The following is a 17,605-nucleotide window of genomic DNA, read 5'->3' on the forward strand; positions in this document are numbered from 1 at the left end:
GAAAGTACATAATATATATACAAACAAAACAGCAGGGTAGCTGCTCTATCCCATCATGCACGGACCATCTACAGACACACGGACCAACTGACACAGATTATAGCCATGCACCTATAAAGGAGCTCCATCTCAGAACACATTACCTTATAGATAATAATATCAAATTTTATAGAAGGTGCATTGTTTTGTATGTTATTAGTCACCATTAACTCATATACAGAAACTATTTTTTTGTAATTTTATTATTTTTATTTTGTTTTATTTTATTTTATTTTATTTTATTTTATTTTATTTTATTTAGTAAGGGTGTTCTGTCTACATGTATGTATGTGCACCACTTACATGTGTGGTGCCCTTAGAGGCCAGACAAGGGCACATTGAAGCTGGAATTATAGGTGGTTGTGAGCCACCATGCAGGAGCTGGGACTCAAACCTGGGTCCTCTAGAAGAGCAGCCAGTGCTCTTACCTGCTGAGCCATCTATCTATGCCCCAAAGAAACTTTAATAAATTTTTTGGAGATAGGGTCTCATTATGTAGCTTAAGCTGGCTTCAAATTCATAATCCCCCTGCTTCAATCTCCTGTATCCTAGGATTACCTATGTGTACCACCAAACCCAGCCAAGAGAAACTTCTAATCAGAAGCTTATGGTGACAAGAAGTGGGCAGGGCTTTAAACTTTAGCTCTCGTGCCCTCACTGGTGGCAGTTGCTCCTAGCATACAATCATATCATAACAGAGACCAGGAGGGGGGTGAACACGGAAATACTAGCTCCAGCCAGAAACGGAGAGATGGTTTTCATTGCTATGGAGGAGCTTGCTGGTGGCATTTTTTAAAGGTACTCTAAGTTAAGTGTGGTATCCAAAGTTGTGATCTAAGCACTCAGGAGGCCAAAGCGGAAGGATAGCTGAGAGTTCCAGGACAGCCTTCGATCCCCAAATCACCCTGTCTCAAAAAAACATTATGAATAAATAATGAGTTTAAAAAATGGTACCCAATTGCTACGCCCAACAGATACCACTAGGGGATGGGGATAGCATACTTAACCTAGTTGTTTTATTTTAAAATGGCAATAATATTTGTGATGTCCATGGCACTGCCTCCTTTACACGGAAAAAAATAGACTTACAGTGAAAAAAAAAACGTAGTTATCGGTCTTAGAAAATATGTGTGGGTGGTGTTTGACATTTTGTCTGGAGGGTGAGGAAGAAGATCTGGAGGTTGTGCCATAGGTATCTTCTGGAGTTTGGTTTTAAGCTAGGGTGACAGGATATTTGTGCAGAAAAATCCCTTCTGGCAAAATCTAAGGGCATAAGGCAGGTGGAAAGGAGGTCTCCCCTCCGACCTGGTGCTATAGGCTGCCTGACTGTTGGATGTAGGGTCACCCCACAATCCCAGAAGGAGCATCCCAGCCCTGTGCAGGAGCGGAGGAGCAGACCAGGGAGGAAGCTTAGCTGGAGCTGTTGCCTGCCCCTGAGGTGGGCCTGCAGCCTATTGTAAGGACGTGTTTCCAAGGCAACCCTGGAGAAGAGGCACTTAGCACTTTATTTTTTACATCTGGTAATTTGGGTCTGCAGAGGCAGGTTTGGCCATTTCCGCCCGTAGATTCAACATCATTTTCTGAAGAGCCAATCTGTTCAGTAGGCAATTTATCTCCAGCAACTAAGTACTGTATTCCCCAGAAAAGCTCTGGGAGGGCAGGAAGGGGCGGTGTGTGTGTGTGTGTGTGTGTGTGTGTGTGTGTGTGTGTGTGTGTGTGTGTGCTGGGGCTTGCTGGAGAGAGCAGGCTGGCTGGAGTGTGAGGATATGACATCCGCTCTGGAAGGATTCGGGTTTGCTAAGTGGCAAGGGCAGCTGTATCCAGAGCAGGTGAAATGCCGTTCACGGTGGGGTCCCTCCCTACAGTGGCCAGCCAGTGAGAGCTGTGCAAAGGGAGACCCCCAGAAGGAGTGACCAGGCTGTGGCTCCACCTTTACCACTTCAGCTGTAGCACAGGGTTAACCGCAGCCTCTAGAGACTTGTTCAACTTCAAATGGGCGCTCAGGGGGTCCATGGAGATTTAAAAGAGTCTTGAGGGGCTGGAGAGATGGCTCAGCAGTTAAGAGTACTGGCTGCTCTTCAAGAGGACCTGGTTTCAATTCCTGGCACCCACATGGCAGCTCACAGCTATCTGACTCCAGATCCAGCACCCTCACAGAGATATACACGCAGGCAAAACAGCAATGCACATAAAATAAAAATAAATAAATTATATTCTAAAAAGTTTAAAAAAAAAAAAAGAGTCTTAGATGTCCCCCCCCCAACCATTCCCTGGCACTGCCATGGTGTGTATTCTTGGCTATAGGTTCCCAGTGTGTGGAAAAACACTCCTGGACACTTCGTAGAGCAGTGTAAGCTGCAGTGGGGGCCAGCCCAAGCCCGGGTTCTCCCCTGTGAGCCTGTGCTGTCTGGTGCCTGCTGGCCCACGGGTGCTCTGCTCACACCTCCTCCGGGTGAGAAGGGACTCAGAGAGACTGTGGCTGCAGTTTGGAGCCCAGATCTGTTCCCTCTAGCCACCCTCATCTCCAGCACAGGGAGACGGAGGCTGGGCCCATCAGCACCCCCCAACCCCAGCTCAGGCTCCACGGGCACTTACGAGAAGCCAGCATCCTCGCCCTCGTGGGTGTGGCAGGTTCCCCCGTTTCCACATGGGTTGCTGGAACAGCTGTCCAGGGACACCTCACAGTCTCGGCCCTGGAGGAAGAGCCAAGAGGGTCGGTGTGAACTAAGAAACAGCTCTGCCTTGTCTGCCTCGGGGTTGCCTATCATTCTTCCATTCACTCATTCATCAGTATATCCGTCCACACAGGTTAAGCCACTGGTGACAGGGTCACTCACAGGGCTGTCCTGAGCCAGATCAGCAAACAGTATAGCGGTCTTGCAGGGCCTGTTCCAAGAACTCCGTTCCCCCAGCTTCAGCCTCCACTCACCTTGTAGCCACTGGGACAGGTACACCTGTATACTTCCAGGGCGTCACTGTGGCAGGTGCCCTGATTCCGGCATGGGCTGGACAAGCAGGGCTCACACTTGGCCTGGACTGCCAGACTGGGGGGACCTGTGGTAACAGGGAGCACCTTAGCGGAGCATGTGGAAGCATGGGGCTCTGCCCTGAGAGGTGCAGTCCTGTGGAGGCATACCCTCCTCCCGGGAGACATGCCTCACCATAAGTTTGAGGGTCATGCTTCATCCCCCAGCTCAGTCCAGCTATTCAGCTGCAGAACCCACTTTACTACAGGGTCCCTGGAAGTCCCTGATTCGCAGGTAGCTGTGAGAACTATATGAATTGATGTGCAGTGCTCAGTGGATAGAAAATGTATATGTGTGATTAGGGCCACCCCGAGAGTAAGAGAGAGACTGCCGACTTTGCCTAACTCAGCCCCTCACACCCTCAGAGGCAATCACCCCAGCCTACAAGCCTGCTCAGCAGAGAGGAAGCTGGCTATGTGCCTGGGCTTGGCTCTGCAGGGAGGCCACGCGGGGGAAGTCACCATGCCTCGAGGTTCTTCCTCTCCAAGTCTAAAGCAGGGAGAACCTTCCCGCTACCTCCTAGGCTACACAGGCCCCTCTCCAGACCTCACTCACTGGGAGAATAGAGGAGCCTGGCAGCAAGGTTGGTACCTGGGTACCAACCCTGAGGGACACCAAGATTTCACAAGAGAGAATAGGGAAATCTGACCACTCGACTCAGGCTTCCCAGGAGGTTCCTTCTGGAAGAGGTGAGATATTAGTTCTGATGAAGAGGCATACACTTGAACATAAATTTTAAAAAAACAAAAAAAAAACCAAAAAACAAACAAACAAACAAAAAAACAACTTTCCATGGGACAGAGGCCACTGGAGGACTTCCAGACACAGACATGTTGTTTCTTGACCCGGTATTGGTGCCTGAGTGAACTCAGTTATCGGGCATGCATCAAGCTCTTTTCTCATGTCTGTGTACCTTCCTGGATGTTGTTATATTTCAGTTCAAAAGAATACATTGAAAAAACAAACAAATGAATGAACAAACAAACCTTAGCGCCACTCTGCCAGCTAGTAAATGCCAAGTGTGTGTTAGCATAGATGAGCTTCTAGAAGCCGCTGCAGAGTGAGCCCTTGGAACTATTACTGCTGTGGCAGCTTCCTGCACACAGGGTGGCCTGGGCCTCCTCATTAACCTACAGCTGTCACTTTCATTTCCTATGGTGGCCTCTGAGCTCACAGAGGGCAAGGGCCATGCCCCAGCGTCCCTAGGGTCCTCCTCTAGCTCCCCCTGCCTACAAAGCTGAGCCCAGGCAGACATTCAGCCACCTGTCTTTACTCTGCAAGGCTCTGCAGGGCCTTAGGGGCTTGGTCGGTCGGCTAGTCAGTCAATCACTCCCTGAGCAAGCGTTTGTAGATGCTAGAGGTAAGGAGCCTCCGCCCAGACTGCCAGTCACACCGTGACTCTGTGTTCTGCAAATGTCAAGAAGGCACCAGCTGGCCCTCTGGGCCCACCAGGGACAGAGTAGAGGTTCATTAGAGGTAATTGTCAAGCACAATGCCTATCTAAAGGAAGTCTGAGTGCCTGTATTGCCAGGAGCCTGGGAGCTTTGAAAATGCTATTTTGGTTTTTCTTACATAACCACGGGCAAGAATTTAAGTCCTAATGGACTGGGATTTTTCTGTTTGGCTTTTTTGTTTGTTAAATATCAGGACTGGAAGGCAGCCATGCTAACAAGCACAATCTCATTTCTATCTTCTGACTCTCCCACTAGTGGGACCCAGAGACCCGGGAGTATCTGGAAGACCCTACCAGGGCTGGGCAAGTCCTAGGGTCCCTGGTACCCACCGGCCCTTCTCTCATGCTCCCGGGCTCACCTTGGCATTCAAACTTCTTGGCAGGAGTGGTAAGCAGAAGTTTGCCCTCCATGTCTGGGGGTCCAGCACAGCGGGCAATGCCGGGTTCCTTGTAGCCAGTCTTCACCCAGCTGGAGAGCCATCGGAGATGGCAGTCACAGTACAAGGGGTTGGCACCAATGGCCCTGGGACAGGCAGCAGAGAAAAGCAGGCTTTGACCCACTGAGCACATAGAGATGCAGGTCATCCCAGGCCCGCCTGAAAGCCCTCCATATGCATCATCTTGCTTTGTCCTCGCTGTGCCCTGTCTCCATTTTCTGCACACAGAGACAGAAAGATGTTCTACATCCAAGGGAGGGGGAGTCTGGATCTGGAAGCCATGCTGCCAGGAGCAGAGGCTCTGTACTCAGAGCCTCCCCAGGCATGGGGAGAAGGCAGCCCGCATTTACCCTTGCAAAGAAATGGCCGCTGCTCCCGCCGTCGTGTGCATCCAATGCTCTCATTAACCCCACACGCAAGCTCCCTGTATCTTTAAGATGTGGAACTGAGCATTGCATGGAATAAATCATTTCTCTGGGGCGACACTGTGGCTAAGGGCAGCCTCTGGGTCTAAACCCTGAACTGCCTGTCTCAGAAGCCCAGCCACTTTTGCTTTTCTTTTCATTTTTAATTAAGCAAAGACCACATGAATGCATTTTTATTTGTAAGCCTTTCTCAAATGCTGCAGAACACTGTGAATGCTAAGTGCCATGGGCGCGTGCGCGCGCGCGCGCGCACACACACACACACACACACACACACACACACACCTTGTTTTTTGTTTTGTTTTTGTTTTTTGGAGACTGAGTCTCACTATGTAGCTTTGGCTGGCTTGGAACTCCCTATGTAGACCAGATTGGCCTTGGACTAATAAAAATCTGCCTATCTCTGCCTCCTTAGTGCAGAGATTAAAGACATGCCACCATGCCCAACAACTTAAGTTTTTTTTTTAATAATTTAGTTATTATTATTTTTTGTGCATTGGTGTTTGCCTGCAGGTATATGAGGGAGCCAGATCCCCTAGAAAGGGATTATAGACAGTTGTGAGCTGCCATGTGGGTGCTGGGTATTGAACCCAGGTCCTCTGGAAGAGCAGCCATCGCTCTTAACCTCTAAGCCATCTCTCCAGCCCAAACTTAAGTTTTTTTTTAAGAGCATATTCCAGTGTTACTGATGGGAGTGCAAAATGGTATAACTCCAATTCCAGATACAACTGCTTTGTGGAAGTTTCTCCTCCAGACACATCTACGGATGCATATAAAGACACCTGTGTGGCAGATGGCTGCTGTGGTCTGAGTGCCCCTTCCAAGTATGCTTTGAGATTTTCCTCAGCCCAGTGTTGGAAGCTGGCCCTTTAAAACAGGTAACAGTCAGGAGAGCACTGTGCCCATTCCCCCACCACTGGGCCAGCTGTCATAGGAGTGGATGCCGGGTACCAAGGCTCTGCCTGGCTCCACTGCCACCCTGTCGTGTGAGTGCTCAGCCATGCTTCTGGTATGCCATCACTGTGCTCCTAGACGTCCAGGCTACAGAAGCAGGATCAGAATAAACTCTATCATTGGTCCAGTCGGGAGCTGCAGGAAATGAACCAGGACCCGGAAATTGCCACTGTTCATCGGCAAGTAACTGGTTAAATAAATTATGCTGTGTTCACAGTATGCCACGATCCTCCATAGAGGTTCACAGGTGGCACAGTTACCAAGCTCGTGTGTGGGTGGCCTTCCAGCCCTTTGCCACATGGATGCATACGGTTCCTATCCACTGTGCATCACATCCAAACAGCTTGTTTCTTGTCACTAGGCAGCATGCCTTGGAAACCTTCCAGGTCAGCATATAGGAATCTGCTTCATTTTGCCCGAGTGCTTTGCAGCGTCTCTGGGAAGAATAGATACCCTGTGGTTTAATGAACAGCTTCCCTGTTGCTGGGCTCTCTGGCAGCTGAGACGGCTGTGAACACTCTTTTACACATGGCTTGGTGAGGTGTGATTGTGCCTCTGGAACAGATGCCTATGGAACCCAGGTGACAGAAGAAATGGATGGCGAATGATAGAGCTGCCCTTGGCAGGCTGTATCGGCTTCCATGGGCCACCAGTCCAGGGCCATGCCTGGACATCTGCACCCACCTGAGTACTGCCAGCTGCCCAGCCCTGTACCAATCCTATGGCAAGCTCAGAATCGTTCCCCATTCACAATGAGAGGCATAAAGACAGGATGTGAATGTAATGGAAAGAAGGTGCCATCCTTTCAGTAAACAGAAGATCAGCGCCTGAAGCTCATCCGTATCAACCAATTTTAAAGCCCCAAGGTTGTGTGAGGTTAACGAGAAGGGAAGCATTCATCAGGTCACTGGATACCCAGCCACTTCCCACCTGTTCTGGACTGCAGAGGAAGTGCCCCCCCACCCAAGATGGGTACAGCCTGATAGAAGCGGCTGTGGCTCTGAACAGGAATCTCCCAGAATAGCACAGCTGACGCTGTGTGATCTTATAAAACAGGCTCAGCAAGACTTGGACTCCAGCCTACCACAGCTGCTCCCTGCCTGGGGTGACCTTGGGCTGTTCCCTTAACATCTCTGGGGCTCACTTTATGATTCAATAAAGAGCCTGCGATCAAGAGGGGAAGAGAGACAAGCGCAGATAACCTAGAATGGGCGCCGAGGGACTCAGACAGCTCGGGAAGGAGGGCAGGTGCAACCTTGATGTGTATTTAATTTTCTGTCCTCGTGTGCTGACAGCATCCATCCTGGCTAATGGGATGAGCAAGACACCACCTCCTCCTCCATCAGCACCAGAGCCTCTCAGACACAGAGAGAACTGGAGGCAGACTCCAGTGTGTAAAAACCATCTTCTTAAGATTACAGGAAGACAGACATAATGGTATATTTAAAATACTTATTTTTAAATATATTTTATATACGATATACTTATTTTAAAAATGTTACTTTAAAATACTATTTTTCAAATTATCAAAAAGTCCAATATAGCCTAATTATGGCATTTAAAAACAGTATAGAATTTTTAATGAACTACAAGGAATATAGGCCAGTCATGAACAGGGTGGTTAGGAAAAAAAACACTCGAAGATCCGAGGTCGTCCTGAGGGTGGGGCTCTTGCTGTGACTGAAAGCTTCACAAGCCCCCATGCTGGCACACATGTCCACCAGACATCAGCAACACTGCATCTCAGATGTGAATGTTCTTTCCCAATCCATAACTAAAAACCACAGGCCAAAGTCTCCTAAAACCACTCAAAACCATCCTGGCTTGTTCTGCATGTGTGGCTACTTGTTCCGTCCTGGGCAGACATCAGCCCCTCACTCAACACTTCAAGCTTCCACTTGCTCAAGGCTGGGTTTTCCCAGCTGAGGACCACTGCTCCTCTCCTTGGCCATTCTTACAGCTCTCTTTCTCCTGGGGACCATCTTGCCCAGTGGAAGCTAACCTCAAGTACAACTTACAAAGGTTTTTTTTTCCTCTTTGGATATTTGAGACAGGGTTTCTCTATGTAGCCCTGGCTGTCCTGGAACTCTCTCTGTAGACCAGGCTAGCCTCAAACTCAGAGATCCACCTGCTTCTGCCTGAATGCTGGGATTAAAGGTGTGCCACCACACCACAGCATAGTTTACACATTTTAATCAAAAGCTTTTTAAAAAGATTCAGGAGGCTGGGGTAGGAAGATCATGAATTTCAGGTCAGTTGGGCTATGTAGTGTGATTCTGTCTCGAAATATTAATTAACTAATTAGTTACAATTTTTAAAAAGCAAAGACAACTGAGAACCTGGTGGGGAGAGAAGAACAGGTAGGACCAAGGGAGACAGAGTTGGGTAGGGCAGCCAGGCCCTCGTCAATCCCAAAAGACTGTGGGTTGGGAACACACCCCAGTGAGATTATAAATAGCTCCATGTTGTTGGTCTTTGGTGTAACTTGGGCACATTGAAACAGTAGCTGCCTCGTCTGCTCATGCCAAGCTGTGCCAGCTTCTATTAATGGAGCCTAGCCTGAAACAGCCTTTCCTGGTCTGAAGCCAGAAGAATTCTCAAGCTGTAAACCCCTCCACCTGAACCCCAGCCCCCGCCCAGCCCACTCGTGGGTTTATATGTGTTCCATCTTCATCCTCTGGTCCCAGAGGCTGCAAAAGTGGTTCCTTGAGGATAAGAGCCACTAACTCCAGAGCTGGACCAGACACTAGCTAACACCAAAGACACTAGTTGGGTCAGTCAGCATTAACTGAGTGGAGCCTGCCAAACACATCAGAAGGGCACAAATCCTCAGCACAAAGGAATGCAGGAAGAAAAGTATTATCAATCTCAAAATAGAATTAACTTCATTTTAGTATATTCCCTTCCAGTCTGTCGGTTTTCCTTCTTCCTTCCCCTGAGACAAGGACCCACTGGGTAGTCCAGGCTGACCTGTAACTTGCTATCTTCCCCCATGCTAGGATTCCAGGTGTGCATGGCACCACCAATCCTTATGTTCATATTTGTATCACATTAATTATTCTGCATGTCATCAAATAATAAATTACAGTGCCCTAATTGTCATTAACTACTTACTTTTTTGGTCATATGGGCATGGCATGATGTAATTAATCATTTCTACTGAATTTTCACACCTACTTCTAGCCCATAGCAGAATAAAGGCAGTAAAATGTAGGGTTCTAACAATGAAGGACAACATTGAGGAACTGTATCCATGAGCTTGAAGAGGGTCATGCCACCATTTGGTACTGGGCTGCAGGTTAGACACCTGAGCTGGTGTGTATCCACTCATGGATAAAGAGATGTTATAGTCTGGGTTTTGAACATCCTCTTAAAACTCACGTGTTAAAACTCTTAGATTCCAGCCTTTGGCATTGCTGACGGGTAGTAGGACCTTTGGGCAGTGGGATCTGATGGAAGGCATTGGATCATTGAGGATGTGCCTTACAAGGGACTATCAGGACCCCAGCCTCTCCTCTTCCTTCTTAACTGTTGTGAGGTTGACAATTTGCTCAGCCACACATTCCCATCATGATGTGCAACCTTACCACAGGCCCAAAAGCAATATAGTTCACCAGCTATGGACCAAAGCCTCCAAACTCGCGAGGTAAAACAAACGTTTCTTCTTTTGAAGGTGATCATCTGAGTGTTTCGGAAAATTTGTTTAACTATGCAAAGATGTGCTGCATTTGTTTATGTTCTGGGATATTTGTTTAACTATGTAAAGATGTGTTGCATTTGTTTAATTATGCAAAGATATGTTTTATCTTGCCTGCCTAAGGCACCTAATTGGTTTAATAAAAAGCTGAACGAGAGGTTGGGGATTTAGCTCAGTGGTAGAGCACTTGCCTAGCAAGCACAAGGCCCTGGATTTGGTCCTCTCAGCTAAAAAAAAAAAAAAAAAAGAGAGCTGAACAGCCAATAGTGAGGGAGAAGGTATAGATGGGACGGGACTTCAAGGCAGGGAGAATAAGTAGGAGGAGGAATTTAGGCTAGGGTGGGGGAGAAAGAAAAAGAGATGCCAGGGGCTAGCCAGCCACACATGGAGGAAGCCGGAAAGTAGGACATACAGAATGAAAGAAGGTAAAAAGCCCCGAGGCAAAATGTAGATGAATAGAAACAGGTTAGGTTAAGTTAAAAGAGCTAGTGGGACAAGCCTAAGTTGAGGTCAAGCATTCATAATTAATAAGTCTTCATGTCTTTATTTGGGAGCTGGTTGGTGGCCCAAAGAAAATTCCAACTACATCTGTGGTATTTTGCTATGATAGCAAAAAATTGACTAACATTAGCAGATGAGTGGCTAGTGGATGATCTTAACTGATTGATTTCTTATGTAATACATCTGGCCTCAGGTTTGATATCATGTTTTCCTGAAGACAGCTATAGGATCAAACTTGGTTTTTACAGCTTTGGGTTTGTTTATTTAGAACATGTGCTGTCTGAACCTAGAAGAGAAAGTGGGAAATAGCCTTGAACTCATTGGCACAGGAAAAGACTTTCAGAACAGAACACCATTAGCACAGACACTAAGACCAACAATTAATAAATGAGACCTAATGAAAGTGAAAAGCTTCTATAAGGCAAAAGTCACTGTCATTCAGATAAAGCAGCAGCCTACAGAATGGGAAAAGATTTTTACCAACTACACATCCAATAGAAGGCTAATATCCAAAAAGTATAAACAGTAAAGGAAACTCAAATGGCTGAGAAACACTTAAAGAAATGCTAAATATCCTTAGTCATCAGGTAAATGCAAATCAAAACTACTTTGAGACTTCATCTTACACCTGTCAATAACACAAGTGACAGCTCATGCTGGCAAGGATGTGGAGTAAGGGAAACACTACTCCATTGGTGGTGGGAATGCAAATTTGTACAGCCATTATGGAAATCAATATGGCAGTTCCTCAAGAAGACGGGAATCAGTCTATCTCAAGATCCAGCTATACCACTCTTGGGCATACACCTAACAGTTGCTTCATCCAGTCACAGGGTCACTTGTTCAACCATGTTCACTGCTGCTCTACTTGTAATAACCAGAAACTGGAAACAACCTAGATGTCCCTCAATGGATTAATGGATAAAGAAAACATGGTACATTCACACAATGACATTCTACTCAGCTGTTTGAAAGCATGAAATCATGAAATTCGTAGGTAAATGGATGGAACTATAAAAAATCATCCCGAGTGAGGTAAACCAGACCCAGAAAGACAAACATGGTATGTATTCTCTTATAAGGGGATATTAGCTGTTAAGTCAATGATAACCAAAATACAATCCATAGACCCCCACACAGAGGTTAGGTATAGAGTAAGGGACTGGGGTGGGCACAGATAGCTCTCCCTAGGAAACAGAAATAGAATAGATAGTTATGGATGGGGGAAGTGGACTGGAATGGGAGATTCAAGTTGTGGTGAGGAGGAAAGAAGGGACACTGGAGGGAATATGGGGAGAGACAGCTAAAATTAAGGGCTGTTTGAGGGCTCATAAGGAAACCTAATATAGTAGAAGCTTCCTAAAATATATCCATATGTGAATGTGTTGCCTATTTTAAGATCATTCTGACTTTGCAGATTAAAATATGGGAAAGATAATTCTCAGAACCGGGGGCATCTAAGATGGCTGACTTAACTTCAAGAGAAACATTGCCGATAACCAAGGCTCTCTGATCTAAGTATTCCTTGGCCCTGAAGGCCCTGGGTGTGGAGGGGATTCAGAGAAAAGGAGCCAAAGCATCCCAGCTACAGTCCACGTGGCCACAGTCTACATGCATGCCATAGCCAAGGGTACCAAGAAACACCAGGAAGGTGTCTTTTCTGCACCGTCCCAACCCCCAGGTGAGGACAACCCTGCCTCAGCCCTGGGCTTACCTATCTCTTCATTGCCTTATAAACAATACATAAAACAAACACGTGGTCATTAGTACCATACAGTGCGCAAATCAGCAACGCTGACTGTATTCCCAGCCCTGGGCAACTCTCTCCACTACCCACTTCCAAAGCATTTGCATCACCCCAAACAGAAACTCTGTACTCTGAGATATTAATCCCCATTTGTTTGTCTATCTGTCTGTCTGTCTGTCTGTCTATTATTTGTGTGTGCATGCATGTGTGTGCGTATGGAGGCCAGAGGACACCCTTGGGTGCTGTCTCTCAAGTACCACACACTTTTCTTTGAGGCAGGGTCTCTCGCTGAACAGGCAAGGCTGGCCAGCTGGCCAGTGAGCCCCAGGGATCCGCCTGTCTTTGCGTCCCAGCTCTAAGATTGGTACGTGCTACCATGCCCAGCTTTTTATGTGGGTCCTGGGGGTCAAACTGAGGTCCTTGTGCGTGCATGGCAAGCACTACTGACCAAGTTGTCTTTCCCAGCTCTAGCCCACTGCTTTTCAAGAATCATCAAGGCACTGCCCGCTGCAGGGCTTGGGAAGCGATTCTATGCCATTCTATCCCTTTGGGAAATAGATTCCAGGGTCTCATCCCCATGGTGTGAAGCAAGGAATGTATTATGGGGATAGTCTGAGAGCATGGGCGGGCACTGGGGCGGGAGCCACCACCTCACCAGCTGTGGCTTTGGGCAAGCATCTTCCTTTTTTTGTATAAAATGAGGAAGTACTACACACGTTGTGGAATCATTATGAGGGGATCACACTGGCAGGTGACAGGTCCAGCAATCAATAAATGTTTGCTACCACCTGCTAATGGCCTATTCTCCCTCACCGTCCTTGTGGACCACTGAGTGTATAAGAGGTCAAAAAGGTGACTGGGGGAAGTTCACAAAGTCAGTATCAGGATAAAGGCAGCATGCTCTGATGGTCTGAGGGGCTGGATCTCCCTCAGACTCCAAGTTCAGCTTAAATTCAAAGAGGCCCGGAGAATCGGGCTGGCATTACTTACAAGTGAGACAGAGACGTCACGTCTGCAAAGATGCCCTCTTGGAGGGTGGAGACATCATTGCCATGCAAAGACCTGAGGAAAGAAGAGGTTACTGGAGCCTCGTCCAGGACAGGGTGGGATGCCTAGTGAAAGGGCTTCCTAGCCTTTGCTGAATGGACACACCATGGGTGTCTGCTGGTGGGGAGATAGTCCCCAGCCCAGCCACCCTGATCTGTTAGCCCCAGGAAGGAAAAGGGGAGCCTTTAGAGTCCAGGTAGGCCACACTGCTTCCCCCATACTGTGGGAAGACTCTGATTTTGCCATCTAAATAACTCGAGTTTATATCATAAATAAGACATGTAGACACACAGGCCTCCCTCTTAGCCAAGAGATGGAGGCAGAGTAGGCAATTTGTAAAGAGACCAACATTGCCAGCCATAACTTAGGATTGGAGGAATGTCACCTTGGTTCTGATGGGGTCAGGAGCCACCATAACAGACACAACAGAATGTTTTGATCAAAATCACTTTGAGAACTTGTAGAAAAAGTTTTCTGATCTCTGGAAACAAACGCTTTCAATCTGAACAGAAGTCTCTTGTGCAAAGGACTTAGGCACCCCTTCCCCATCATACATGTATACACAGACTCAACTTGGGATGATGATCACCTCTTCTCTCGGATCGTTTCCCACTTATAGTGTGACCTCTATAGAGGATATGAATGAGAGTTGTCTGGGCTCCCATCTAAATTAGATAGAGCATTGTCCTTGCTGGGGCCCCAGACCTGGGAATATTCCTGCTCACCACAGGTAGGGGGTAGGCCTCAGGTCACGGGGTAGATTTCCTAGAACAAGTTGGGAGAGACTTACAGCAGGCGCAGGGAGCGGAGCCCCTGGAAGGCTAGAGGAGGGATGCACTGAAGGGCATTGTAGCTGAGGATCCTGCAGGAAAGAAGGAGGAAGCTATGGCAGAGATGAAGGACCATCCCCACCCCAGGGTCATGTCATTAAGTTAGTTAACAGTATTTGTGTTCGGATTGTGTTTTTATCGTCCACAGCTAACCCACTAACTCAAAAGATTCCAAATAAATGAACCCACAAGAGCAGACAGGCAGATTGGCAAGGGAACTGGTTCTGTGGTAGACATGTGTACTAGACAGGGTGCCATTGGTAGTACCAGGGAAGGAACACCAACATGTGGAAGGATGTCAGAGTAATTGTGCTGAGAGGTAGAAACCAAACAAAACTGGACCACGAATCTATTTCAATAAAACTCTGAACATACAGCCTAACCTGGGGCCTCGTTCTGGCTAGCCTCGAGCTTGTGGTAAACTTCCTGCTCAGTACGAAAGCACGTCATCACTCCTGGCTATCAAGTTCTATACTTTAATATGGGATATTGCAGAATATTAATTACACATAAGTAGAATTATTAAAAAAAAATCCAAGTGAAGTGAACCGCCCACAGCAAAGGAAAGAACACCAAATTCCTCTTGGCTGCTGAGATCACATAGCCTGGAGTTTGTCAACCTCAGCGCTGCTGGCAGTCCCAGGCTGGGGGGCTGTCGTCCTAGGTGCTGAGGGAAGGTTGTGGCCTCCCTGGCCTCTGCCCACACCATGCTAGCAGAATTCTTCCTCCAAGGTGTCACAACTACACATCCTCAGCCATTGCCAAATGCCCCTGGAGCTCAGGGTCTAAGGCTCGAAATACCACTCTAGGTGGAGGTGACCTTCACAGCCAGGCTCACATTAGCCCAGTCACAGATTGTCATGAAGATGGGAAATGGGGATGAGCAGATCCATAGACACTAGTGGGAACCCAGACAGGTCCTTGCTGGCCTTTGCTCATTCTCTGCTCTTAAAGGCTGGCCAAGTCAAGCCCTTTCCTGGGTACTGGCCCTCAGGTTTAATCTAGGTCACACATGGGGAAGGACTCAGTTCCTAGCATTTCATGTATAACTCAAGGGGAATGGGAAAGAATGAGATGTACTCTTAGCCTCTCTTAGCAACTTAGGATGCTGGTTAATGCCTGTGACCAGTGGCTTGCAATATTATAATAGCCAGCCTGGGGTGTCTTAGGACACAGGCACAACATTTCAGAGGGTCCGTTCTCACAGCAGTCCAAGCTGAACCCAACCCTCACATCCACCAAGAATAGCGTGGCTAAGGAGAGTGCAGTATAGGCTTATAGGGAACAAGACATAGCCATGAACATGGCTAGACCCCCACACAGGAACTGGTCACAGGGGCACAGTAATGCTAAGCACAAAAGTCTGATTCAGCCCACGTGGGTAAAAAATGATTCAATCCGTGTGGGGTTTAAACTGAGAAAAATTAAAGAATGTTCTGTAGAAATCCATGTGCAGATGAAAATGCTACAGAGAAAAAGCAAAGAATCAACCACTATCCGTGAGAACAAGAGCTACCTTGGGATGGAAGAAAAGGACCAGGAAGGGACTAGGGGCCTTGGGCTGCTAACATTGTTTTCTTTTTGCTTAAGTGTCTATGTGTGCTGGTTGGTTTTTTGTTTGATTATTTTTGTCAACTTGACACAAGCTGGGGTTATCTGGGAGGAAGAACCTCAATGGAGAACATGCCTCCATCAGATTGGCATGTAAGCAATATGGAGCATTTTCTTGATCAATGATTAGTGTGGAAGAACCCAGACAACTGTGAGTAGCGCCACTCCTGGGCGAGTAGTCCTGGGAGATACAAGGGGTAGTTGAACGTGAGCCTGAGGATCAAGCCCGTGGGCAGCCTTTCTCCACGGCCTCTGCCTCAGTTCCAGCGTCCAGGTTTCTACTTTGAACTCCTGCTCTGACTTCCCTCCGTGATGGAGTGTGACCTGAACTGTAAGATGAAATAAACCCTCTTCTCCTCAAGTCACCTTTGGTCATGCATGGTGTCACAGCAATGGAAAGCAAACCAGGACAATGCATGTGCTAGCTTTATGAATAATGTGGTAAATAAGACATTTAATTTATTTTTTTTGTGTGCTTTCCCATATGTATGTTGTATTTCACAGTAAAAGCTGTTTTGTTCTTTCCTTTGATCACGGCCAAAAAAGCCGAGAAGCGATGGATGGGGTATTATTTGGTCTGTAGACTCTCAGGCCCCTCTGTGGTGAGCAAGGCTGTCTGCATGGGATCCCAGTGAAGGACAAGAGTGATAGCAGCGTAGTCTGATGACGGCATACCCCGTGTGCCCACCCGGCCCCCCTGGCACTCACAGCGTGGTCAGCTGGCTCATGTTGGTGAAGGATGAATTGCTTAAGGAGCTGATCTTGTTGTTGCTCAGGTCCCTGGAAAAGGCAAGAGCATCAGCGTTTAGAAGGAAAGAAGGCCTTTGCCCCTGGATGACTTTCAGAGCCTCTCCCCTCCCCCATCCACCCTTGGCCCTTCCGCAGCAGGGAGGGCAAGGATTCCTATCTGGTGAGGATGTGGGGGCACAACAAATTTGCCATTGACTATGAGCTCCCTCTGTCCCTTATCTGCCTGTCCCCTGCAGGTGCAGCTGGCACCGACCAACTTCTGCCTGCAGCCCAGCGGCCCCTTCTCTGGGAAGCACAGCTGGAGCACCAGGCCCCCAACCTGTGAGGTAGAGTGAAACCCCATTTTACACACGAAGAGCTGGAGTCTTCAGTCTCTCCGTAATTAACTCACACGGGGCCACCCAGCTGGCCGGAGGAGGGCCAGGCCCAACCCATCACTGCAATTTCTCCTACAGTCCCTAGCCATGTTAGGTGCAGAACATCCTTACACACCCCTACCCCTACCCTGACTGTGTCTGTGGCCCCATCTTCTAATCCCTGGTAGATACCGGCCTCAGGATGGGAAGGTCCCACTCTCTCAGTCTACTACTCTAGATGCCGTCCGTGTTGTCTCTGGCTCCCCTGGTGACACTAGCTAGAGCTGATGGTACCATCCCTACAGCCACAGCCTGTTCTTTCCCTGTCCCCTGGGGAGCACTGTTCCACCTGGTGCCCGACACACCCTCAGTGGGGCTCGGCCTGGTGCTTCCTCAGCCCTGCAGCCTGGGATTGCGATTGCTTCTGCCTTCCACCTTGGTATCGTGGCCTGGCCTCCGATCACTGTCCACATCTATTCCCCTTCCTACGTTGCTGCCTGTTTTAAGCCAGCGTCCACCAGTGGCTTCCTGAGACCCCCTCTCACCAGCTTCTGCTCCGGGATCACCACATCCTCCTTCCAACCAGGCCCTCATGGGCGGCTGCCCGTGTTGGACCTTTCCGCTCCCTGAAACTTAGGGAGCCCTTAACCTCTTCCTACATCCTCCCTAGACCGTCTAAGAGAGATCCATGGCCTTGGGGCCTCCTGGTCTGCCTGCTCCACCTACTGTATG

The 17,605-nt window shown here is 48.1% G+C and overlaps 1 protein-coding gene across 1 annotated transcript in view; it reads right to left on the minus strand.

The window, feature by feature from the left end:
* Slit1 (slit guidance ligand 1) overlaps window positions 1-17,605 on the minus strand; it is a 155,234-nt gene that overhangs the window by 11,824 nt on the left and 125,805 nt on the right. Inside the window, exons 23-28 of the mRNA XM_028889415.1 lie at window positions 16,476-16,547; window positions 14,117-14,188; window positions 13,270-13,341; window positions 4,878-5,041; window positions 2,969-3,093; window positions 2,635-2,732 (exon numbers count right to left, since the gene is read on the minus strand). Coding sequence (XP_028745248.1) covers window positions 2,635-2,732; window positions 2,969-3,093; window positions 4,878-5,041; window positions 13,270-13,341; window positions 14,117-14,188; window positions 16,476-16,547 — 603 coding nt within the window. The remainder of the gene's footprint in view (window positions 1-2,634; window positions 2,733-2,968; window positions 3,094-4,877; window positions 5,042-13,269; window positions 13,342-14,116; window positions 14,189-16,475; window positions 16,548-17,605) is intronic.

Source organism: Peromyscus leucopus, chromosome 1 (genome assembly GCF_004664715.2).
Source record: "Peromyscus leucopus breed LL Stock chromosome 1, UCI_PerLeu_2.1, whole genome shotgun sequence".
In the NCBI taxonomy this organism is placed as follows: Eukaryota; Metazoa; Chordata; class Mammalia; order Rodentia; family Cricetidae; genus Peromyscus; species Peromyscus leucopus.